Source organism: Molothrus ater, chromosome 3, assembly GCF_012460135.2.
Source record: "Molothrus ater isolate BHLD 08-10-18 breed brown headed cowbird chromosome 3, BPBGC_Mater_1.1, whole genome shotgun sequence".
Lineage (NCBI taxonomy): Eukaryota > Metazoa > Chordata > Aves > Passeriformes > Icteridae > Molothrus > Molothrus ater.
Genome location: NC_050480.2, coordinates 35724342 through 35750968, shown reverse-complemented (window position 1 = coordinate 35750968; position 26627 = coordinate 35724342). Strand labels below are relative to the sequence as shown.

At 39.2% G+C, this 26627-nt stretch overlaps 1 protein-coding gene across 1 annotated transcript in view; it reads right to left on the bottom strand.

The window, feature by feature from the left end:
- Nucleotides 1–25142, bottom strand: part of BIRC6 (baculoviral IAP repeat containing 6) — a 175842-nt gene extending 150700 nt beyond the window's left edge. Inside the window, 8 exon segments of the mRNA XM_036380755.2 lie at nt 1655–1815; nt 1917–2139; nt 3248–3330; nt 4584–4695; nt 6320–6513; nt 6896–7033; nt 9372–9553; nt 24893–25142. Of these exon segments, the coding sequence (XP_036236648.1) occupies nt 1655–1815; nt 1917–2139; nt 3248–3330; nt 4584–4695; nt 6320–6513; nt 6896–7033; nt 9372–9553; nt 24893–25127 (1328 nt within the window). The 5' untranslated portion in view covers nt 25128–25142.
- Between the last annotated feature and the right edge of the window lie 1485 nt (nt 25143–26627).

Sequence of the window (26627 nt, the reverse complement as noted above, 5' to 3'; positions counted from 1 at the left end):
ACCAGATTTCTTTTTGCCTCATTCTACTATTGTATTTCCTACAATTCAGGTCTAAATTGAATTAAAATGAAAACCAGTTCTCAGGAATCTTTCCAAGAAAAATAAAACCATACATTCAGGACATCTGAAAATGAATATCAACATCTTCAAATTCCTCAAAATCATCTCTGGAAAGTGGAGCTGACAGATTGGTCTTCAGTTCTACAAGCGATTCTGTAGCTAGTACTGAAACAAGGGGTGAACAGTGTTGTCAGTTTTAAAAATACTGCCAGAGAAATCTTTTTGTCATAAAACCAGATTCTGTTGAAGACATCTTTTCAAGAGAAATAGGACCCTGAGTAGTTCTAAGAATACATAAATAATTAATGCACCTGACTTTTCCAATAAAAGAAATTATTTACTATTACAGGCTCATTACACACAGGAAGGACAGTAATCCCTTTGCAGCTTCAGGTAAAACTCACAGTACCAAGTCAGATCCTCAAACTTCAACAAACTAGATGCTTATTCCTCATATCCAAGAAATAGATCTTTGTGGGGTCAAACCTGATCAACATTCACTTCACAACATGGCAGACACAACTAAATACTTTAATTCTGATCCAGCTTCCCCTTAAGCAGAGAAGTGAGAGTAAACTCCACGTAGGTTAAATGAAATGGAAGATGCTTAGTTCTAGGCAGTATGATTGCGCTGTCCTTTATCCAGCTCTTAAAATTGGTTTAATTCTTTAACTATTAAGGAGTTCCCAGCCCTAAAGCTACAGTAAGAGTCCAGGCAGCTGCTGATGCTGCTGATGTCAGCAGAAGCCCAACCTTCGTATTTGCTCTGCACTACTGTAGAAATCACACTAAGCTTAAAACCAAGATTTACATCCCTGTGCATATAACAGTATTGTTGCCTTCTTCTTAACGCTGAAGTTTAAGAAGCAACATTCAGAAACTAGCAAGACTCCCCAGTCAACTTTTGTTCTACATTTTCCAACAGTTATTCACTCTATTGAGCTTTGACAAGACCAGACAAGAGTACCCAGTAACTGGGTTAGGCTGCATGAAGCACAAGTGAAATACTACTTTTTCTCACATCGCACTTTCTAAGAGGTGACATACCCTGTAGCTTATCCAAGCCCTTGCAACAGGACTATCTAATTGTTTAGAGTCTGTATATGTGTACTAAAAGTATGCAAGGAAGCACAAATTCCTAGCACGTGCACACAGTTTATTTTCAGAATGACATAACCACAAATTGTGGAGAAGCAATCAGAAAAAAAGCATGTTCCAGAAGTCCAAGAGGAGTCTTTACTTTCAAGATCTGAAATGTATAATCCATAACTAAAATGAAAGGCTGATCCAAAGCTTATATTCCTTTCTCTTTTTACACTGCCTCTGAAACATGAGCATAGAGCAGCAACGAGATCTGAAATCTCTTTGCTAGTAGAGTATAAAACTGGAACAGCAGGAAACTGGCTTAAAAAATAGAAATTTAGATTAGTCTGTTTCAAGTGTTGAATTGTGTACAAATACAGAGTGACTAAAAATATTATTTCCATGAAAACAAAATTACCAATCTTATGTGTCACAAAGCATGACTTTGCTAAATGACATTTACCACTCACACAGAAGCATTTAATATTTCTCATTTGGTAGATTGGCATACCTGTCTCCTTCTAATTTTGGTATGTCTGAGCAGCTAGAGGAATCTTCTAACCATGCTAGTGTTGGTCTCCTTGAGTCAACCCCTGAGCTCTGTTCTCCTGATAACATAAGTTGCTGCACAATAGCGGGATCATATGCATTGATTTCAAATTTTAAGTGGACCTGAGAAATTACAAGAAAAAACAGAAGAGATATTTGATTTTGAATCAGGATATGCCTGATCAGTAAATAGCTGATGAAAAATAATTATTTACATTGCATACCTTCATAAGTTTGGAAACATCCCATATGCAGATCTTTCCTCGTTTTGTTGCAGCAGCTAGAAAATGAGGGCAACTTCCAGATCCAAAGCAGGTTATTCTGTCAGTGCCATCTGTGCAGGGAAATTGTGCTGGACTTGTTGCCAGTGTGACTGAAAGAGGTACATTCTGAGTGTGCTCACCCTTGACAAATGGGCAGTTTGGGGAATGTCTCTCATGTTCAGACCTTTCCAGATTAAAAACAAACACAGAAAACAACCATTTTTTACTGTGAAAACTACACACAGTATATGCAAGTTAAGCCCTAGTAGTGAAGCTGAAACTGAACTGTTTGAACTCTATTGCAGCCAACCATACAAGAGAGTTCTGAAGTTACTAACACAGCTTTCCCTGCTGATTCTCAATAGCAGACTGTATTTAAAGACTTTGATCACTCAATGTGCATTCATAGTAAAATGGATCAATCTACACAATGCTCTTAATATAATTAGTCCATTAAAAAAAAAATTGTTCTATAGGCAGTGGCCAATCATGTCCCCATGAAGAAAAACCCAGATTAAATTACCGTACATTAAAACTCTAATGTTACGAGTAACTTTAGAAGCAATGTCCTCGTTTTAGTTCTATATCCACAACTAAAAAAATCAAAACTGGAAATAGTCCTGAATGTCACATTAACCAAGAAGCATGGAAAAAAATGAATCTTGATATACAACTAAGGCAGAGACATGACAAGAGCAATTACACGGCTACAAAATGTCTTGAAAATTGTAAGTGAAAGGAGTAGACAAAAACTATGAAGATAATATTACAAGGAAAAGTTTCCACCAAGTCAGGAATCTGATGTGTTCAAGGAAAGATTACAAATTACCAACTAATCAAGAATAAAATTACATTAAGAACTCTTTATTAGTGTAAGGTCCCCCCTTTCAGTCACCATCCACAATTTTAGATGATTCAGGAAACTTGTAATGGATACTGCAATTTCACATAAAAGGCAAATATGCACTAAACAGTCAGAGCAGTTTTTGAACCTGAGAAGAGATGTATTCTAGTCTCAATCAAATAGAAGACTCAGTTTAGATCCCCACAAACAAGTACTGGCTGACAGCTCTCAAGGAGCAATTTGAAATAAAACAGCAAATCAGAATTAAGATATAAAACCAACTACATTTTTTTTCTTTTAGTATTATACAGAAATTTGATATTGTATATCAAATCTTTTTGTGACTCATTCCATGGAATCATTTTGAGAAATGTTGATTTTTGTCCTTTGAAGATTTCTAACCTCTTCAGCACAAAATTAGGTGTTCTTCACACATCATTAAACTTACCAAGGTTCATCTGTAGGCTCCCAGCACACCAAGCACACACTACAGGTAAAGCACATGGCTCTGTCATCTCCTGATGAAGCAGGCTATGAAAATAGGAAGAAGCACTTGAAATTTACATAGCTATGTACTACAAAACACTTTTAACTAGGTAATCAACATCTTTCCCTCTAGTGACATACTAAAGCATCACACCAAACATATAAAAGGCCACAAATTATATACTACAAAGTGGCAGCATTTCACATTAAAAAAAGAATACACATTTCTGTAGAAGAGATCAAGAACTAACATTCATGCAAGTCATTGGATGCAAACCACAGACAAAGAATAGAAATTACTATTTTTCTTTGGCAAAAATTCACAAGGTTCAAAAAATTTAGAACTGCAGCAGAATACATGCTTGGATAAACACGGGTTAAAAGATATTCCTACCAAGCTCTTAGGACATAAAGTATTCTCTATCACTCCTCTGCAAAGAACAGTTGTTACTAGCTGAAGTAACTGAGGAAAAACAATCAAAATTTCCATTCTCTTAAAATTTAGCATTTTCATTATCTCATTTCAAGACATGCTTGGGAATATGCAGATGCAATTTCAACATATGAATTCCCTGCATTTTTCCTTCCGTGCAAGTTTAAGAAATCATCCAAAAACTTCATCCACCTATCACGCTTTACAGCTGACAGAATGAAACAGACAATATTGCTGTCAAATGATAGGCACGGCCCAGCAATCATTATCTAAATCCATATTATAAATATTTTTTAAATCAGGAATAATTTCAAGGAATGAAAAATGGAAATAAGCAAAAGTAGTGGAATAAAACATTGAGGTTGTATTTATTCACTGAGCCTAACAATTTAATGTGATCTAGGGCCTCTGTTTGATACAACAAAGTTCTACTAGGAAAGTATGTTTAGAGAACTCCAGTGCCAAGCTTATTGCTTTTTTGCTTTACTTGTTATATAAAAAGGATTATTTACTCAACAATCTAACAAGGAGAAAGACAGATTCTATGTAATAACCAACTTAATCTCTATTACTGTTAACTCAGATTAATCTGACTATTTCAAAAAGTTTGATATGCTGAAGTTCAGATCAGTATTTCCTGTGATCTGTACAAAAAAAAAAAAAAAAAAAAAAAGAGGCAAACTCCAGGCACCAAAACCCCTTGAAACTTAAAAAAAAAGTTGAATTACAAAGTTTTTATGGTTTATGCATAATTGAAGGAATCCATTAAAAAAAGAAAAAAAAGCCCTACTAGAAAACATCACCACCTTTTTTCCCCTGCCCTCCCACCTGGGGAACAAATACTAAGAACAACTAAATCTCTTACCTGGTGATAGAACCCAGCTTGAGCCATAGGATCTGGCTGTGCCCACCGATAACCCACATGAGGCCATGAAGTGAATGTCTCCCGTCTGTTAGCTTCACTATACATCAAAGACCTAAAAAGGTGAAAAACTCTACATGACCCAAAATTGCCACTTAAAATTAAAAACCTAAACTATTTTATAAGACTTTCAGTCCTTTAGTAACCATTAAAAATAGCACAAATAGTTATCTATAACTTACACATAAAATTATAATTAACTATTACATGAAAATTACAAACCTCCCTCACTTGGGTGCCTAAAGTATATCCCCAGTAAAAAACTAAAAGCCACACAACAACCTATGGACCTTAAAAGCAGGATTAAGAAAATAAGCTTCCAGGTAGCCTATTTGATCTACCTGCAAAAAGCATCAGATGCCCAAAGCTATTCTGCATCGAAGGCAGGTGGAGAAGCTAGCCCAACAGAAGTGCAAGAGAGCTGGATTTTTTTAAACATGACAAATACTGTAAAAATTTGGGGTTCTTAGTTAAACACATATAAATTTACATATTTAAAAATACTCTAAAGTGATATTTTAGGCTTAACTAAATACATGGTACAACCCTCCTTCCCAGTCATCACTCACTACATACTGTAATACTTGTAAATTTTAAACTACTATGTCCCAAAACATGAACCCCTCTGCAACTTAAGTAAGAGAGCAAAGAAGTTCCTCTCTTTTCCACCTTCACTCAATGCATGTCTCTCATTTGCAACAGCACATGAGAAATGAGTATCAGTTTTTCTTTTCCTTTGACAGAGTTTTGTTCTCCCAAGAACTAGGGCTGTTAGAGGGAAATGTGCCTTATTTCCTGTTTCTGCTTTTCAGTTTCAGGAGATTTTTGCTGTCTTGTAAGAGAATGGAAATATTAAACATTTCCTGCCAAGGAAGTAATCTATTCTAGCAACGTTCACATAAGAGCTATCTTAACTTGACATTATACCAGCTCAAGAAACAGATCTTGGGAGAGCTCTAATCAAAATACAATGTAGTGAGGTACAGGTAGACTTGAAGGCTTGGGGAAGGAAAGCTAAGAGATGAAATCAAATTCATTAAATTATTTGAGATGTAAGAAATGATAATACAAATGCAAAATAGTATTTGTACAGACACTTTCAAGAAAGAATAACTTATAAACTTAGAAGATTTACCACTATTCTAACTAGTCTCAGCTTATGAAGGTTAAAATAATGCTTGTGTATACATTACCACTTAGAAAGAGATGAAGCAGCAATCTGAGATAAAATGTTATCTTATCCTGCACATGTTGCAGTTGACTAGAGAGTTCAGAAGTAGCATATATATGGTCTGCAAAGGTAACTTCCTAAACTTCTAAACCATAAAACATAATCATGACTCTTTCTTGTATGAGGGAAAAGCAGTTGACTTCAGGATACAATGAAGTATGTATTTAAGGCTTCAATTCTTACCTTTCTAAAAGCATATGTTGGGATTAACAGCAAAGTAAATTTGATTTGCATTAAAGTTGAAACCCAGATAGTCTTATGGTGTCCATAAAGGCTTTCCTAAATTCAGTAATATGTATGGCACAGCACACATTAAACAGTTCATTAGCTGTATGTGTAAGAGCAACAAAGTACAGAATAGGACGAACTCTTTAAGTTAAAGTCATCTAAGAGCTTATCCTGATACAACTAAGGGGTCAAATTCATCACTTATTTTGCCTTAATATACCTGTCCACAGATCGGCCAGGTCCCACACCGAGCTCTGGTCGTGCGCTGGGTAAGAGGTAAGATAACCTATCCATCACAGAGGATGCTACAGGTAAGGCAGCAATATTTTGATTTATCTTCTTGAGTTCATTTACAATGGCACTGGCGACAGACTTCAAAACATGATGAGGAAGGTGGAACGTAACCGTTGCCCACTAAATAAGAAAAAAGTGTCTATGTTTTAGAACTTTAAAATCTTAACAACAAACACATCAGAAGAGTGTCAAAACCAAAACCAAACACCTGTGATATCAAGAAATACAACAACAGACACACAAAAGCAACATGAACATAACACAAGGAAAGTAACCTCAAATTTTAAGCTCAGTTGGCTTTATTAGTTGACCTTAGCAGCAAGAAACTAATCTTGTTTGTTCTTTTACCAAGTGAAGCTTCACACATAAAACTAAGGAACAGATAATATATTCCACTGTCTTCAAACAAAATCCATCACACTGAGTCACAGATTTTGTATATTTCAATGGTAGACACACAAAATAGACTTGGGAATTCATGTTAGACAGTACAAATTCTTACCTTTGCAACTTTATGATTTGCTGCTGTTTCATGTGAGGTATTTTTTAAGCCATCCTTCAGTTGTGTGATGAACAAATCATATCCCTCAGTGCTAGAAACATCTACTTTTTCTATGCAAGCAGATAACAGCTGCTGAGCCTAAAATGCAGATGTGCAAGCAAAGTTAGCATCCACACTGAGTAACTACAACAGGAATTATGCCTGTTTCATTACTCTCAGAAATGTCCTTTGCCAGATCCTACTTTATCATATATTATATCAGCATAATTCCCACTCCAGGCCTGAGTATGATGTTCCAAATTTTACATCACAGGCCAACGCACAGATAAACTCCAGCAATGATAACAGTAATTACTACAAATTCTCTCGGGCAATATTACCAAATGTTAAAAAAAGTCAGTCAAAAAAGTTAAAACAAGATCTCTTAAGCAATGAGGAAACATCTATTGCCCAACGCTTTCTCTTCAAAAGGAGTCATTCAGCTTTAATGACAAAAAGTGACAGCAAGAACAAAAGTCTTGCCATTTTCTGAGTAGCTTTGTACCTTCAAAAAGGTAGATAATAATGAGAACAACCACACTGCAATACAATTTGAGATAAGTTACTTACAATGCTAATAGAGTGAAGCTGAAAAATGAAGCAAAGAAAAACCCAGGCCAGTTTAGAAGTTAGTTCTTGAAACTCAGAAATAATGCAGCTAGAAAAGAATGCTATAATCATCCATTTATAGACATTTTCTTCCAAGTCTCATCTGTTTCCAGCTTATCCCTCTGTCTGCTAACTTCATGTTGACAGGTAAGGTTTAAAGGAATGCTTACTGTGCAAGGCAGAGTATTCTAAATCTGCTGTTAGGTGAGTTAATATCTGAAAAATATTACAGGAATTCTTTCAAGTTACAAATACAGGGAAATATTTCCCAAGGACAATGGTCAGCCAGTCCTTTAAACAACCACAAACTGCTTGAAACAGCACGAACCAAAAGGCCTTAGTTATGTCCTTGGGAAGTTCAGGGGAAGAAAGACTGAAATAAGGCAAACCAGCCCCTGAGCTAAGGTTCTATCAGAAGAATAACAGATAGACTGTGGAAGTTCCTCAATTTCAGTGTTCTACAGCCAATTCAAAACAGCACAGAGATTGCTTCATAACTTGTTAATGCTGACAATAAGAAATGCATAAAGGTGCACAGCACTACCAGCAGATCAAACTACTTAAATTAAGTGCAAAAATTTGCAGAAAAGTTCTAGAGACAAAAAAAACCCCACTAAATACCCTTCCTTGGATGAAAGTTCTTGACCTTTCTACGATGAAAGAGGTGGACAGATGTGTTTGTATGATATTTGCTTAGTATTTACTAAGTTTTTCCAAGGTCTGGGTTACCACCTCTTTAAAATTAAAAGAACTTGAGACTGATAATGTTTTGCCTCCTTTCTCACTGATCTAGTGATGAAACTCCCAAAGCTATTCCTTCTGAACTCCACATTTCTTTTTCTACAGGAAGGATCTTAACAGAGAAGTGCTGTAAAAAAGGGTCTGTAAACTCTTTAGAACCAAAGAAGCTCTGTGCCAAAAACTAACACAAACTTATAGATTGTATTGAACCATGTGAGACTGGAAACCTGTCACAGCAGACCTTATGAAAGGAAATCCTGACCTCTGACACTTTCTTCACACTCAGCCACACATACCAAGATTCTTTAGTAACCCACAAAGGGTACAAAAGCGATGCCAGTGGGCTGCAAGCATCAGGAACCCGGAAAGCTCTCTGCAGAGACCTCTATGAAATATTTTATTGCTGTACTCCTACTCAAGTCACATAGTTAAAAACCTCATATATAACATACATTCTTGATTCATAACAAATAATGTACATCAATGCTGAGGATAAACAAATGCAACAAAATCCTCTGCATTACACTCTAAGCAGAAATGCCTACATTAGCTTCTCTTAAAGTGATACTAAATGCCCAAACCACAAAGTACTGTGCTACACCTGATCCAAACATAAAAGGGAAGCCAGGTTTGCTTAGAAAAAAGTCTTCTGTTAGGCCAGCTGACCTTGCTAGAAAACTTAGATTCCAGCTCTAATTCGTCACATGATGGAACACTGTGTTACCTGATTTCATATTTCTTTTCCTGAAAGATTATAACAACAAATCAGGGATGTCTAACAGGCCAGACTGACTCCTAGAAGTGCATATATATATTCCACAATCACTGACAAAGGTGGGGAAATGAGTCCTTATCTCTGGTCACTAAAAAGTTCTTTCTTCTGAAATAATGTGGTCTTGGGGCATGCTCTTATTGTTTGAGATACAGGAAACTGTGAAAGGCTGTGGCCCTATGACAGCTAATAACTAAGAAACTTTTCCATTACATGGTATAAATATCACCTGAGAAACTCAGAGTCAAATGTCTGGTTTCAGTATTTCTGTCAGAGTTATTTACATACCTCTTTTCATTCCCCCCCACATCTTACCTCTGTAACCGGCAATTCAAGCTGAACCACGTCATCTTGTTTTGAAACAGGCGTTTGCAGAGCTGTGTCTAACAGTAAGATGCCATTGAGATCTTTCCTACATCCTACTGCATAATCGTCCACAAAGATCACTTTATCCACAGCAGAAATATACTGACATTTCACCCGTCCACCTGGTTTAGCTATAAAGGAAAGATAAAATGCAAGATCTAATTAGAAAAATGCTTTTATAGAAAAGATGTCTAATTTCTGTTTATGAAAGAAATGTAAAACTTTGGCAAAATCTTTACTTCTTGAGATGATCAAAACCTAGCATTTTAGCAACCACAATTTTCACCAAGGTTTTAGATTTCCTACATTAAAAAACAAACTACCAAAATCTATACTTTCCATCAATAACTACAACCATTTTATTCCTACAGTGGAAGCCATTAATTTAAATCCTCCTCCTACTAGGAGGCCTCAGCTAGTTTTCAATCTTAATGCAGATGCCTGGTGTTTAAACTTGATACTAGCTGACAATCAATAATAAGAACAAAAATGCACAAACCAGAATGAACACTGAGACAAAATTGCTAAATTACCATCAAGGCTTACTAACAACACTTCATCAAGCAAAACAACACTTCTCAAAACTAAGTACAGCATGTAACACGTACCAATGTGGTGTGTGTTCCTTGAAACACTACAACAGCTTATTTCTGCTCAGTGCTGCATACGTGATGTTAGTAACAGGTCTGAGAAGTTTGGTGAAGGCAGAGGAAGACTGCCACCAGATAAATAAGGAAAGGCTGTGGCAATGGATATTAACCCCTAAAACGTTTAATGTTACTCATCGTTATTACGTGCCTAAAGCTGGATAGACTGCAGAACTAAATGTAATCCATGTGAAATGCTACCTGCATAGAAGGCAAACTGCTTTCTGTCACAGGCAGAGTAAGCTGCCACTCCAGAAGCAGATTGTGTGTATGTTATAAATACATGGACACATTCTCCAATGGCAGCTGAAAATGGTGCATCGTCAACATACATGTCTTCCTATTACACAGAAATAGGAGTTTCATCAAATTTTGCATTAATCATGTCCTGTCCATGTTCTCCTCTTTCCTCAGACACTGGATACTGTTTTTATTATAAATAATTTAAAAATCACCATTTTGGTTACTAGCATACAGTAAAACATTCAGGTAAGGACAGCTACATAATTCTGTCATCTTCACAGTTTGATAAGAGTTAAATGGAAATTAAAACTTCTGGAAATCCAGAGTACATGAATCTGACCACATTACATTTGTGGTATCCTCTCTTTGAAAATGCAGGTAAAGAACAGTTGTCAGCTGCCCTTCTCACCAAGATTTTGGAAACAATGACTCATACTCACAAAACAAAGGACATATGCCTTTGCCTGCAGTAAGTATACTGCAGCTGTAATCATTGATACAGCAGTCAGAAACACTTGAAGAGTCCGGAATCACTTGATAGCTGTGAAGTCTTTGGTCCTTGCTCAGCAAAAAAGAGTTCTCTGAATGGTAAATCAACTAATTTCAAACTGTGTTTTTGCCAATACACTGGAGTTCCTCACACAAAACTTTCTCCAATCAACACGGCTGCAGGCAAGGAAGTAAAATGTTCTACAGGAAAATAAGCTTTGTCAAAAATTCAAATACAAGTTTTAATATTTTTAAAAGTTTCAACAATGTAGTGGAAACTATTATGCAAATAAACTGAACAGTATCTGATGCACTAAACTAGAAACCTCAGTAGATTCTGATGATGTTTGCAGACTATCCAGAGTGATCCAAGGAATGGATCACTACAGGACACTTTCTTTAACACATCACTTCTCTCCTCCTTCCCCCTTCCAGAGAAAATGGGAAAAGCAACTCACCCTTTCTGGCAGTGCCAACACCATGAACACTTTCTTTTGCACTTTCCTTACTTCTTGTCAAGCACAGGAGTGTGCTCATGCCCTGTGCCTAGGAGTTCTGCAGTCTGTAGGAGCCCCAGACATTGTGGCTTTCCAGGCTAGACCATTCTTATTTTATCAATTCTGTAGTGATGTTAATGAAATCTCATGTCTAAAGCAGCAAACAGCTATTACCCTCTGAGTAAATGGTCCAAATCTTTAGAAGCCAATGAAGATAACTAATGAGGCAGATAACATAGTATTTCTGCTCCATTGCAAAACAAAATAAGTTATAACTACAGAACAAAAAATATATTGTCTTCCAGCTGTGATTTTTTGTTGCATGCTGGCTAATATTCTGGTTTGTTGTATTGACAGAAAGATTGGCCAAATTATCTCTAGAAAGTTATTTACAGTTGCTGTTTTTATTTAATTTGAAGCACATAAAACCAAAACAGGCTCCCTTAGCCTAAGTCGATGGAACTTCAAGGAAATTGTTCAATCAATATTTAATATTTTTCCAAAACTCAGAGAAACATATTTTGTAACTGACTAGTTTACACTAAATAGCCTCTGAGTTGCTGAGAAGCTTTTTTGCAAATAGGAGTTTAATTTTAAAAGTTCACAAAACACATTTCAAGATAATTCTAATACTAGTCACATACTGTAACACAGTCTACATATGGCTGACCATATGATTGTAATAATAGATTGAGAACCAGGAAACCAACAAATGTAGAAGTCACTGCTACAGAAGTAGTAACCTACAAGTTATGCCTAGAAAAGTTAAATCATCCTAAAGCATTGTCAGAAGTGCTCTTTTTAACTTAGGATCAATATTTTACAATGTGCTAAAGGACTCTGCTGATACCCATTGAAAAAACATACTGGTGCCCCTCTAACATTATGTCCTGCCTGTCCAGTCTAAGTTTACTGGCAATAAATAGTGATCTGCACCTTTAGCAACCACAGCTAAAAAGTTTCATGTAAAAATCACTAAATTATTTAAGCTAGATCATCAAAACCCAACTGTTACTCTCATTTTAGCCCCCATTGCTTTAGCTGTAATTTATTTTGGGTGGTAGGAGAAAAGCAGTCATTCTAAGTTTCTAATGATTTTGCTTTTCAGTCTCGGCGCAAGTGAATCATAGCTTCTCCCAATATCTCCAGCCTATCTGCCTAGGATTAAAAACAAAACAACTCACAAAGAAGTCATTAAACCTTTTGTCAGTTCCTACAAGGAAACTTGGCAGGCTGCTAGCATGCCAGAAGTGCAAATCCAATAGCATATTACACTGTGGTATGACATCTATCACAACATTAGAACTAGCAACCTAAAAACTTAAAATAAAACCAAACAAACATCAGATTGCAGAAATTAAGAACCTGAGAAAAGGAACATTTCACCTCCACCTTCTTTGTTTCAAACAACAGAGAACAGAGACCAGCAATTTCCTGTGATCGCAATCTGACCCATGGGAGTATTACAGAAAACAAACTCGTCTGGAGAACTCATAACAGTCTTAGCAGCATCTGGCATGCCCCCTTGCCTATGGGCATTAAGATGAACCAAACCAATTAGAGAATTAGCCTTGCATTTCAAGAAGTAGAACAATGAAAAAGTTTGTCTCCATCTCTCTGCTAAAGACAGATTCAGCCTCAAAGCGACAGAGCTTAAGAGAAGTGGCTGTCACATGCATATGCTTGGCCACCATCATGAAGAGATAGAGATTAATGCTGGCAGTAACACCTTTATCTTTTGTGATATTGGAAAAAGTTAATTCACCCAGAAAACTGCTAGCCAGCAATAGTATTAAAACATATCAAAGTGAGTAATTCTCTTGACAAGAAGCTCCCAATACAGAGCAAAAAAAGCTTAAAAGTAATTTCTAAATTAAAGTAAACTAACACTTACCTGCAGCTGTAAAGTGAGAGTGATAAACACATGCATCATAGCACTGACTCCATAAGGCTAAGACCCAAGTCCAATCAAGTATCTAAAGGTTCAGAGTTCATAGCTTTGATCTATGAATGTCACTAGGTCTTTAAATAAAGAAGTAACATTTTTGGAGAAACAGAAATCCCATCAGCCCAGTAGAACAGATACATTATGTGCAGCAATACCAGTCTCTGGCATTTAATTGCATCTGCCCTTAATAATTTCCAATCTGGTTACTAATGGCACCTGCCATATAAGTTAAAATATCCAAACAATATCTCAGTACCCATTTCAAAATACTTGCAAGCATGGAAAAAATAATGAATGAAGTTTCAGGAAATCAAAAGCCCTACCTATTCCATTGATCTCGTACCATAAGATTTAAGCATCAAGCTACTTAAAGTGAATCCAAAACTCAAGAAAAGGCCAGGTTAGTGAACAGCAAAACTATTCTTTCCATCTGAGACAAAAACACTTCCTGCTAGAACCTCACTCAGCTACTTCTCACACATTTTTCAGGTACCTGGGATTAAAAAAACCTTACGTATCACTTGTCCTCATTTGTTACAAAGCAAGTGCCTTTCTTACTGCTACCACTTCATGTAATCATAAAATCAACAAAAAGTTAGCAAGTATAACACCCAATTACATATTAGCTAAGCAACACATCTGCCAAGGCAAGCATACCAGAACATTTGCAATTTGAGGACAATACAAATAAAATTTTTAAAAAAGGAAAATCCTGTCCTAAAGTTCAACTTGCTGTTGAACTTAACTTGCCATATTTGCAGGAATCTATTTTGAACTAATACTACAGAAAATCACAACTTTGGATGAGCTGCAAAGGGTTCACACAAAAAGAGCATAAAGAGCAAACCTCTAAGTCTGGTCTAAAAATAAAGTTGCCTCCAAATTATTTCACATCAGTGGCTCCCAAATGAAACAAAGACATGGTGGTTATGAACAGTTGGGAACATCAAAATGAGAAGATGTCTAATGTCTGGCCAAATCAGGCCATGACTGCTCATAATTACTGAATTTATCAGTTATAGATCCTCCCTCATTCCTCCTCTTCTCTTCCTCATGTACATCCCTTGAGGATACTTTGGCATTGTAGTTTTATCTTCCGGGTCCAGCCCCTTGTTTGCACTAAACATCACCTCACCAAAGCAGTCTGCTGTCATCACAAAGGCACTCCATGAACCTCTCCTTTCCCCAAAAAAGAAACATTCTCAAACTTTAGGAAAGGATAGAAAGGAAGCTATTAGAGGAACACAAATTCAGGTTCTAGGTATATACAAAAAACATTTTCTTTTAGATTTCACTATATGCACATACCTTCATCTGCCACATCAGCTGGAAGAGCTGTCCAAAATTATTTAATAAAGAAAAAACACACTAGAGCTGAAGCAGGAAAGAAAATTTAAAATGTTCTCTAAACAACAAGAATGCTAAAGGAGATGAATACCCAAATTCACATCACAAAGTGCCTTCAAACTCGCTTATTTGCAAAACTGGACTTAATTAATAAAAAACAAGACGTGTGATCGAAAGTTTATCTTTTCCTTTAGCAACAAGCACAACAGAGTTGCTTCAGTATCAGTTTCATTTTATGATAGCTGGTTTTAATAATCCTTATTAACAGGAAGATGTGTTATCTGGGCCAAAGCACTGGAGACTGCCACATGAATATTAACTAGATGTGTCTGCTCAAGCAACTACTAAGAGAAGCTAACACTAACACTTAAAAGGTTTCAGAACATAAACAAAACCCCACTGAGATCAAGACAGCTCATATCTCACTCGCTTTGCAGGCACAGAGTCCTCTCCCACTGTACAGACTCAAAATGAGAGTGAATCAGCAGGAGGATGTTCCTGAGCTCCTTGTGCCCATGCTCTTTGTGTGGTTTCAGATCTCCATGTATCTGATATCACTGGCATCACTTGCATGTACAGAACAAAACTACTCACACAGCTTTACACCGTTATCCCAAGAAAAAATTAGGAAAGATTTCACAAGGTATTCTAGAATCCTTCCTGTAAGCCCCAGTAAACTGTGAGAATGTAATCCTCTGCAGTTCTTCTGCAAACACCTCACTGAGGGCACATTCTTCTTCAAAATTTTTCTTAAAGTCAAAAATGATGAAAAAATTTCCAGAAAGTTTTCTTTCAAAGGGTGCAGACAGACAGATTACACAGCTTCCACCCACAACCAGACACGGGCAAGGAACACTTCACAGCTCAGTAACAGGAAGTTCCCGTTCTTCAAGTGCTAGGCCCATCTCAGCATTTCACAACAAAGAAACTTTGCCAGATGAAATTTTACTACCAATTCCTCTTTTGGTCCCTAAAGTGGCATCTGAGTTCACCCATTATGTATCCTGCAGCCTCTGCGACAGGAGGAAACATCTCCACATATGGCACTTTTTGAACTCCCAAGACTGTTTGGCAGGAAATGATTTAGCTTCTCACCCTTCAGAGCTCCAATATTGTAAGAAGATTCCAAGACATCACGCTGGGAGAAGCAGCAAGTTCTCAAAAGCAGATGGGTGGGTTATAAGGCAAGTGAAAACCTGGCTACACTGTCATGTACAAAGTTAGTAGTTAAGGATACAACACCTACCCAGTTATGAGAGGCATTCAACAAAGCCTGATATATGGTTCACTGCCTTCAACAATGGCTTGGATGGTGGGACATGCTGCACCTTTATTTAGACTGGGACACCACTGGGAGATGACTGAGGGCAACTGATGCACTAAATGGCAGGGCTGCCTTTTACAAGGATGCCAGACAGAGGAAAAGTTTGACACAAATCTCCTGATGTTGAGTGAAGACAAATGCAAGGTCTTACATCCAGAATGGGATATAACCCCATACATCAAGAGAAGCTGGGGACCAATCGTCTGGGTGGGAGCCCAACAGAAAGAACTTGGGGATCCTGATGGACAGGCTGAACAAGAGGCAGCAGTGCATCCTCTCAGCAACAAACTGTTACCATAGAGAGGAGCACAGGAAAAGATCAGTCTCCTCTAAGCAGCAATAAGCCCACATCCAGAATATCAGTTCCATCTTTGCTCCTCCATCTGAGGTATCACCACACATGTGACAGTCCCATGAAGGGGGTACTAGAAGTTAGAGGGCTGGAGAATACAACACGTGGGGAAAGACTAAGATAACTGAGCTTGTTTAGTCTGCAGAAAAAGAGGTTTAGCAGAAAATCTAACAGCAGTCTTCCATTACTGCAGCAGTAGGTCAAAAGCTATTTTAGACTGCTGAGTTACTACCTTTCTCTTTTGGACATTACTTTCAAAAAACTGTAATGACCAGAGAAGCAGGCATAGTGGATCATAGGAAAATGCTCATAACCCCATATTTTGCCCAAGACAGCGGTCTAAACCAAGCGGTTAGTGACGTTAGTGACAAATTTAAGAAAGGTAATCTACACAATGGTTCTTTCCTGGAACACTCTCGGCCTGAGCCTGCTTGTGCTTAGGGACCTTCTGACCCAAAAGGGATTTTGATTATTACAATGACCTTAGACAGGCTTTTCGTCTACCACTTTGTCCAACACTGTTGTAATTCCACAAACAATCAGCATCCACAATGCCCTGTAGCCAGGAGCTCCATATTTTACTATTTCTTATAGTTACTTCTTTTGATGCCCTCAGCTCCTGTACTTGAATAATCAACTCCCAATTTTCATTTTTCATGCTCTCACTCTCTCAACTCCCCATTCCAAATCATCCCCATCATCTTTTTCAGACTGAATACTGTTTCACATATATAAACCATTTGTTTCACATATATAAACCATTCCACACCTTAATTTTCTAGTTCTGTCACACTCTTTTTGAGATGGAAATACAGCACATATACAGCCATTGAAAAAGGACATATAATCAGATGAGTTCTTGACAACTTCTCTAGCATTTGCTTATACAGTAACAATGAAGCATTTAGCTGGTATTTCATATTCCTAGCACAAGATCTCCTGGCATTATGAATTCGTTTAGACCCCAGTACACCAGGCTACAACCCCACTAAATTCTTATGAGTATTTCAAGTTTATTAAATGCATTCTCATATTCTCCTGGTAACTACTTCTACACGGGGAAACTGAAGTAGAACAGACTAGATTCATGCACATTTAAGTTATATTTAAAAGTGAAACTATCCTTTAGGATGCTTTTTCAAGGTCTTCAGAGAAGTCAGCAAAATTAAAAGGCGTTGTGCATTTAAAACACTTATTTGCAACATAATATTTGAACATGGTGACCACATAAGTTAAACCTGAGTTTTGTCACTGAAGAGGGACATTCAGAAAAGTCCTTAAGTCTGGCCTTGCCAGGTGCCTTCTGTAGGTATTGGCAAGCCAGGTCCTCCACAGATTCAGAATAAGGACTTTTCCCATTATGGCAGGGGGAGGGAATCTGAGATTATTTGTTGAAAAATGCTGGTCTTGTGACTTCTGACTCACAAAAGCTATAGAAAACTGATCAGGAAAGATCCACTACCAAAAAAAGTTTAACGAGCAGTGTTATACATCACCATTTACATCACAACTTAAATCTAGGATCCTGCAGAAGACAGGTCAGCTAAATCTACCCCAGTATTTCTCCACATTAACCACACTGCCTACTTATCCTCCAATTAAACACTATATTTCCAGTCTTCAGTGCCAGCTTCACAGCTTCCTACTTCCCTAACCCTTTCCCCACTGTCATTCAGGCACTCCATCATAGTTCTCAGTGCCACCTTTCACCCTCCCAGCTCTTCCTTTCAATATGGAGTTTTTCATGAATCTTTGTACCCCATTGCCAGGAAACAAGAGTTTGCCAAACTGTTCTGGTACAGCTGTCAAACGCAACAATAAGATCCTGAGTGCTTCATGCTCAGCCAAATGAAAGGAAGTGCAGTGGATCAAACAGATTTCCCTCCCCAGACTGTACAGGGGACTGAAGAACTGCTGACAGACTGGATGCTATGCAAGCCTTCATTAACCAGCACTTGTCATTGGATATGTTTTCATTAACACTACCAATTTTCAAGACAACTTAAGCCAATTCCCTCTTAAGCTACATATTAGAAAGTTATCAATACTCCCTGAATGGCCCTAGCAAATAGCTCAAGAAAATTTTAAACATAATAGTGTTTATACTGATATGACAGATAAGTTATTATTTTCATAATTTAACACTTCTAAACTTTTGTTATGCAAAATGTTTATTGATTATCATCCTTATCTGTGGAGTGCTCTTTCCCCAACAGGCACAGGAATCTTCAAAATAAATGTTCTGCAGTATTCCTGTCTATCTTTTCACAGGCAGTGTACACTGGGTCCTTAACAAATCTTGATACTCTTCCCAAAGACAAGGCAGCAAAGCACTTGCAAGCGTTAGTATTCATCTGTATTTCACAAGTAAAACAACTCAGGCCAATAGTTGTTCTTTCTTGAAACTTCTACTCAGTGACAAGCACTCATCTGGTGACTGCAAGCAGTCAGTGTAATTAAGAAAGCATTAACTATTTAAAGGACAGCTTTCTAACAGCAGAAAGCAATACTGTGGCATCACTTAAGAACCATCAGGAAAATGAACTAACCCATGAGTAAATCTTTTATTTACAATTTTTTTAAAAATTGTGAAAAGTTACCAATCCCACTGGAACAGACAACATGCAAAAAAACTATCTTACAACATGACCTGGGACAGTCTGATACACTCAAAAGTTGCTCATGACTCCACATGATTGCAAGCCTCTTCTCCATCTTCAAGGCAGCCTAAGAAGCATTTTTGAAATACATCATAGCGTTCAGGGAAAATTAAAGAATGCTTGTAAAAGCAAGGATGGACAGCTTTGTTTTGGGATTTGAAAGTAACTTGGAAGAAGACCTGAAACCAAAAAATCAAGCCTAATAATTATTAAAAAATAATCTTCATCTAGGACAGATTTTTCTTACACCCTATCTTATAAAATTTTAGATGTCTTATTTCACTTAAGTTATGGATATCAGTGCAACAGCAACCATAAAAACATAGTTATAAACAATGCAACTAAAGACTCAGAAAGTGGTTCTACTGGGCCAGCTAACACTGTGGTGGGCTGCCAGGAAGGACCAACTACAGGACAAGAGAGTGTGTTAGATCCAAACCACTGATCACCAGCATATTCAGAATAGTGAAAGATCAGGCTTTGAACGATGACTAGGCTGGACAATGAGTAAAAGCCTTCTCCATGTTTTCATTACTTGAAGTCCAACAGAGATACACCTGCTTTTTCCATAATGTTCTGGATTTGAACTATCAGTTATCTGTCAGGATATATTTCTGCCAAGTTTCTTTTACATCTTACACAACACAGTACACAACATCACTGGGAGCTGAGCTGAAGCATATCATACAGGCAGATTAAAAGCTGTCTTGACCAAAGTTGGACAATAATCAGCACTGAGGTGAAAGTCAGTTTTTTCCCCGAGAAACCTTCATATCAATGAGAAATGCCTTAACTACCTGTGGGACAATTAGGACAGGTAGTCAAAGTTCAAATCCCTGACACAAATCTCAGCACAGTGTTTCCTCCTCAAGTCACTAAGAAGCATTTCAGGATTTGTCTTCCTGCAGAAAACCCTTTTCAAAGTCCATATGCAGAGATCTAGGAATTTTCTGATTATCTGACATTAAAGCATTTTGCAACCTTTAATAATACTGCTCTGCTGTTGCAGTGACAGCCATGAATCCATCAGTCCAGATATGAATGATCTGTCAATAAAATGAAAAAATGTTGTGTGATCATGCCTGGCAACATAACATATGCTTGCATTGCTGCCTGTTACAACTTCTGAATCCCTGCATGAAACATGGACATGCAAACATCCCTTTAAAGCTACGTGAAAAGAAAAGATCTCTAATTTTACTCTCTTCTGGCTTCTGCAGAAGATAATCCAGATGTGCTTCAGCAGAGCCTGGAAATATCAATTAGCAGCATTTTGACAGTTTGGCAAGATGCTTGGTAAGTAAGAAGGGATATCTGACACACTGATTAAGCTAGCAGACAAATGAAACTCACAGTAGTCTAGAGCCTTTGCTAGTATAAAACACTGAACTCAAATCTAACAGTCCTCCTATCCTGTTTTCTCAAATGCTTAAGACACCTCATGAATGATCTTAAGATCACATAAATAAATGAGATGATCTCTTTAAAAATCATTTCACCCAGATTAGAAGTCACTCAAGAATGCACAAATGCAAGGTGGGCTGTAGCACATCACTAGATTTGACAACATTCCCTATATGATGAGAAATTCTCTGTTAAGACCAAGGGGCTTCATTATTATTATTATCATCATTATCTTTATTTCATAATGGAACAAAAGAACACAAGAAAAAAAAAGATGGAAGAAACTAGCCCCAGTTTTGAGGAATGAAGGAGAACTTGAGCAGTATTACCAGTGAGCTTCAAACAGCTGAAACTGTTGATGGTGTCTTCAAATAGATCAAGTGTAGAATTGGATGACAGAGTATCCCAACAGTTTCTCCCTAAATATTACTGTAAGTGTAAATTCCCTCTATGACTTCCAAGTAGCAAAAGAGAGTATTTTCCTCTTGTTTTGCCTTCTGCATCACATGGAAAAGAAAGAAGCAAATCTGGATACCTCTTAAGAGATTTCCAAGACACCATAATTTAGACAGCTGAAGAAAAACAAGACTTCCCAAAAGGGAACACTGACAGGCAATGGAGTTGAACTTGCTGGCACAGGTAAGGCTCCTGGCCTGAGATCTATTTACTTCTAAATTCTTCTGATTGAGGAATAGCCCTTGAGGGCCTCTGATGATAAGGCAGAAGCTCTGTTTCCCCTACAGAAACTGGTACCATGAACAGATCCTTCCCTGTACAGATTCAGAAGTCTATGTTTTGATTCCTGTTAGGGCCTCTAGAGTAATTTAGAAGGCCTTAGCTACAAAACACTGTGCATTTTAGCAAACAAGGTACTGCTACATCAAATTAAACTAGAAATACCTACTGGAACATTCAAGATGGTCACTGTCCATCTGATGGTACATTTTAGTTTCTTATTTTAAAGAATAAGAAACTAAAGATTCTCTGGGAGTAATAGCACTCTTCCAGTTCAGGCAGTTTTCTTTGTTTATTTGTAAATAGAAGGGACTGATAAATTGAACACCTCTATGAACACTAAGAGAGTCACTCAAGACTAATCTGGAAGTTTGTTTAGATTCTTCAGGGGTTTTTGTCTCGCTGTTTTGGTTTGCTTCTTCTGAGGCCAAGGAAAAGGCTCATCTCTAGCGCTGTATTTGAAGTTTCTTCATTTATGCTTTTTTGGCTACCAGCGTTCAACTTGAAACTGAAACCACAGAAATATTTAAATGTCTAAGAGGGAAAATAAAGTACTTGATAGACTTGCGTGACAGATTCAAAACCAGTCCTGACTAACCACTACAAGTGAATAAACAGAAATGCAGAACATCCAGAAATCGCAAGAATTGTCCTTGCACTTCCCGTCTGGTTCTCTGAAATGCAGTGTGCATGCAACAGTCTTGACAGAAAAAAAAGGACAACCTTATGACCAGGTAAGACAGAGCTTAATGTTAGTGGTACTTGATTTTCCCCCTACTTTTATGCACTACCACACTCTGGGCTGTTGCAAATGGCCTGGTCCCCTTGAACAGGCCTACAGGGCTCATGCTGGAAACAGATAAAAGATGATTACACACCTTCAAGAGACAGAGCTGCTGAAGATTCAGCATAGTCTAACAATCCAAACTGAATTCCTTCAGACTGGGCTCAGAAGAACAGTCCCTGGATCACCACATCCATTAGATCAATCAAGTTCACATGAGCAACCAAAGCACACAGACCACATCCCAATGTCTGGAGCCCATCTAGAACTGGACTGTCTTCTGGCTGTGAATCTTTTGCCTTGCTCTTTTACACACCAAAGAGCAATCTGCATTTCTGTTCTAACGAAGGCAGCTTCCACTGCTCTACCACATTCAGCATTCCACAGGTTCAATCTTTTCAAAAAGAATGAGCTCAAAGCTTAATATATATTTCCGCAGTGAACTGTGACTGCAGATACAAAACACACTGAGGCTTGGTGGTGTTTCTTTTCCTCCACTATCCTGCCTTGATAGGAGAATCTTTTCCTTGCTCTGCTTTCTAGAAAGAGGCCTGCTACATTTTGTTTTTCTTTGGGTAACAAGCAACAGCATTTCTGTCCAACATAAATCTTTTGGCAAGGCAGAAGACCTGCAGCCTCAATTCCCAAGGAGGACAAGCAGTCTCCCAGGAGAAGCAGTTTTAATTCCTAGAGACTCTATTTTTAGTTATAGTACCACAAGTCCCTGAAGCAACAATATCCTCTGACCTGTCATTTATGGCAGGGGAGGGAGCACAGACAGAGTTGGTCTACACGTCTGAGTGTCCAGCTACTACTATCCTACATTAAAAGAGCTCACACTGTACATTGCAGGCAGACATCAGAGAGCAGCTAAATTCCCTTCTCCTCCTCTTCCCAAAGACGGAAGGAAGAGAGAGAGAGAGAAAAAGAGTGAACAGGATTGCTAATAGCCGCAACAGACACCAACTGCTGAGATGCACCAGATTTCTGACCAGCATGCCGGTCTGAATCCACGAGAAATTTCATCTGAAGTTTCTACAAACTAAAGGTTATCATTTTTTTTCCCCAGTAATAAAATCATCAGCTCTACTGCATAGATAAAATTTGGGTAGATTGCAAGTAATTCTGTTGTTTGATGTGAGGAGGAGTAGAACCCATCTTTTACAGCCATGCTGTCAGAGAGAAGACTGACACTAAAGGAAGTATACATGATTGAACGTACGTAACAGAAGCAAAGCAATATGTTATTTTCTAATAGTTACTATTTTGGGGAGAATTTCCATTTGCATTTTGAATACTGAGTCAAATCCTTTGCAAGGATTCTATCACAGCAAATTGTAGAACCACTTTGATTTACAGATCACTTCCTTTTCTGCATCTGAGAATTAAACATCTCCTACACAGACAGCCAATTACAAATTAAGTCCTCTATTTATGCCCTCTTCATCCACAACTTAAAAGCAATTTTAAAATTCCTGCAATAGCTTGAAGAAAATAAGCAAGTTATTAATAAAAAAGCAGTTTAGGAGACAGCATGGTAGAAGGGAATTGTAGAAGCAGAGTGATCTGAATCTGAACAATGCAGGAAACACCACACAAGAGCCTCATTCTCCATGCAAGCAACTGACAACAAAAGCAGCTGGGACCTTCTTAATAATTCCACAAAACTTTTTTTTTCAAGTGCCCCAAATGCTTAACCTTTACATACAATGTACCAACTTTTATCAATGAAAGGAAATCAGCAATTTTTGTCCTGTTCTCTTCAGTTTGACATTTGCAATACAGTTACTGGTTTTCAAGGTGAATGTGTACATATTGCCTAGGCTATGGCATTCCCATGTGGTTCTTGGCATTACTGTACCACGTTCTGGCAGCAAACAACCTTTCACCACCACCACTCAGCAAAGCAACATCTTATTAGCAGCACACAACTGTACGGAGGCACCTTACAGTTCAGTACCCTAAATATGGAGGCACACAACTGGTAAGAAGCCTATCTTTCTATTCCAAGGGCTGGACTCACAAGGAGACAAATAACCCTACCCACCATCCATTGCCAATATTCTGACAAGTGCCACAGTTTAAAAGCCATTAATGAACAAGGAACAAAAGCTTTTAATGGCATTTAGATCTTTTTCTACAGAGCTAGTTTATTAACAGTGCAGAAACACTAATGGTCAACAAATAAAGTTACTTCATAGTTATGGAGATGCTACAGCCTAAGCCTCTACAAAGCCAGTACACAGTCATGCCTCCTGAACATAATAGCAGGGATATGGTTACTACCACCAGAGACAGTCCAGAGAGTCAACAGCCTGAAGAACTATTCAAACACGTACAAAAACGTGTCACCAAATAACTTCATGAAGGATTCTGAGCTTAAACTGTTTTAAGCCACAGGACAAATGACACTTTTAAGCAGTAAGCCTTCTTTAAAAAGCAGAATAATGCTCAATAAATAAATTATTTCAGTATCATGTATCAATAAGAATTAGAACTATGCCTGTCCTGCCTAACATGCTGCTTCTAATCTTTGGAACGTTCAACGTTAATGATCTACAACAACACCTGCAAAAGCAAAATTAAAAAATACAATACCCTATACATCACAGCCTTCCATCCCTATTTAATCTTTCAGTAACCATGCTTTACAGAAATAAAACGCCTCGGCACTGTTTACATGAGCATCTCTGCCCCAAAGAGTAGGAACAGAGAACCAGAGGTTCTGGTTGGAAAAGACCTCTGAGATTCACCGAGTCCAGCCTATGACCAAACACCACCACGTCAACGGGACCACGGCACTGAGTGCCGCGTCCAGGCTCTCCTTAAACACCTCCAGGGACGGCGGCTCCACCACCTCCCTGCCCAGGGAGGCCCTTCAGGCCACAAAAAGAAAAAGGGGTGGCAATAGGCCGGGGGGATCCTCCGGCACGCAGGGCCCGAGCCGAGCCCGGCCGCTCCTTCCCGAATCTCCCCGGACCCGCCGCGACACCTGTTCGGCGGCCGTGCGGCCCCGCTCCCGCTCCCGCTCCCCGCTCACCGCCGAGCGCCGACGCCTGCAGCGTGGCCCCCGAGGTGCCGTCGATGACTTTGATGGCGCCGCGCGCGGTCACGGCCAGGATGGCGTTGAGCGCCGGGTGATAGCACAGGCTGCAGAGCCCGTCGGCGTCGCAGCGCAGGCAGCCGTCCCGCAGCAGCAGCCACTCGCAGGAGCCCGGACCGGGACCGGGCCCCGCCGCCGCCGCCGCCGAGGAGCAGGAGGCCGCCGCAGCCATCTTCGCGGCCCCCGCCGCCGCCGCCCTCAGGACAAGAGGCCCGCGGAGAGCCGCTCACTGACAGTCCCTGGAGCCGCCGCCGCCAGTCACCATCCGGGTCCGGGGAGAGGGGGAAAGGGAGAGCGCCCGCGTGAGCGGGAAGTGACACAGCCGCGCCGGATGCGGAACCGAGCGGCCGCGGCCCGCCGGGGGGCGGGGGCGAGGGGCCGCTCCGCGAGGGGCGGGGCAGGGGCGGGGCTGCGCATGCGCGGCACCGCCGCCCACCCCGCGCTGGCTCCGTTCCCGCGGTGCTCCCGGCCCGGGGCGATCCCGGCTCCAGGCGGCCGTCCCCACCCGGGGCGGCCATCCCGGCCCTCGGCCGGCCATCCCCGCCCTCGCCGCTGCCGTGTCATTAGTGCTTCGGACAAAACTTGGGTCGTAAATGGGCGAGCGCCTTCGCCGCTGCCGCCTCAGGGAAAGCGGAGCGGGGCTTTGTGTTTCTTAGCCCGGCTCCCACACCGGTTGTGTTTTGACCCCGAGCGTAGCAGAGAGCCCCGGTGTCAGTGGCCTCAGCGCTGGTACGGAGGGACAAAGGCACAATGCCTCAATGCCACTGCCGCCGGAAGGCACGCTGCCCTTGGAAAGGCTGGCCCTGGCCCCGGGCCGGCAGCAGGAGCCATTGCACCCACGAGAGCATTCTGCTCTGGAGAAGTGCTTCGAAAATGACTTGAGTTTAATCAAATATTTTGTATTTTGTTGAGATTTTCCCTTTTCACCCACTAAAACATCAATTTCGTTTGTATAGCTCAGCCTATCTGTACAATATTACTTATCTGCCGTAGGCTTTATCTGATCGATGTGACATGTTACACACAGATTTTAGGCTACTGATGGTCTTAAAGCTAATTTTCAAATACAAAGTTTTCTATGGAATGTTTTTATTAAAAGCACCCTCATTAGCACAGGCAGGGAAATTTTTAAAGAAATACAGTGTGTGAAGAAAAAATAAGAAAACCAAACCAAACCCACATGGGTGTGCCACCAAGGCTAATCAAAATTGTCCTGAGAACAAAATAAGCAGCTATATGAGAGCAAAACATTAAACACCAGTAAGGACAATGATAAAATTACAGCAGATCTCAAGCTGTATGTTGTCTTAACAATTGATTCCATCAACTTTTCAAAGTATAATTTTTCTGATAAACAGCAGAGTATGTCTGATGGGTAGGAGAGGAAACAAGATGTACATGTCTAGCTGCTCTGTAGAGATCATTCAAAATGCATGTCTCACCAAGGTGTAATATCCATGTCACCACCCCAAAATGAGGTGTTGCATCTTAGAAAGACAATTTTTTTGCTAGATGGACATACTCTAAATTTCCAGTTTTGACAGACTGAAGCAGTATGTTGATTATCACAAAAACTCATTTATAGCCTCAAAGCTATCGGTATATAGCATGAATAAATTGGTGGCATGCACAGGAACATGGATGTGCCCTAATTCATCAATATGAATTATTC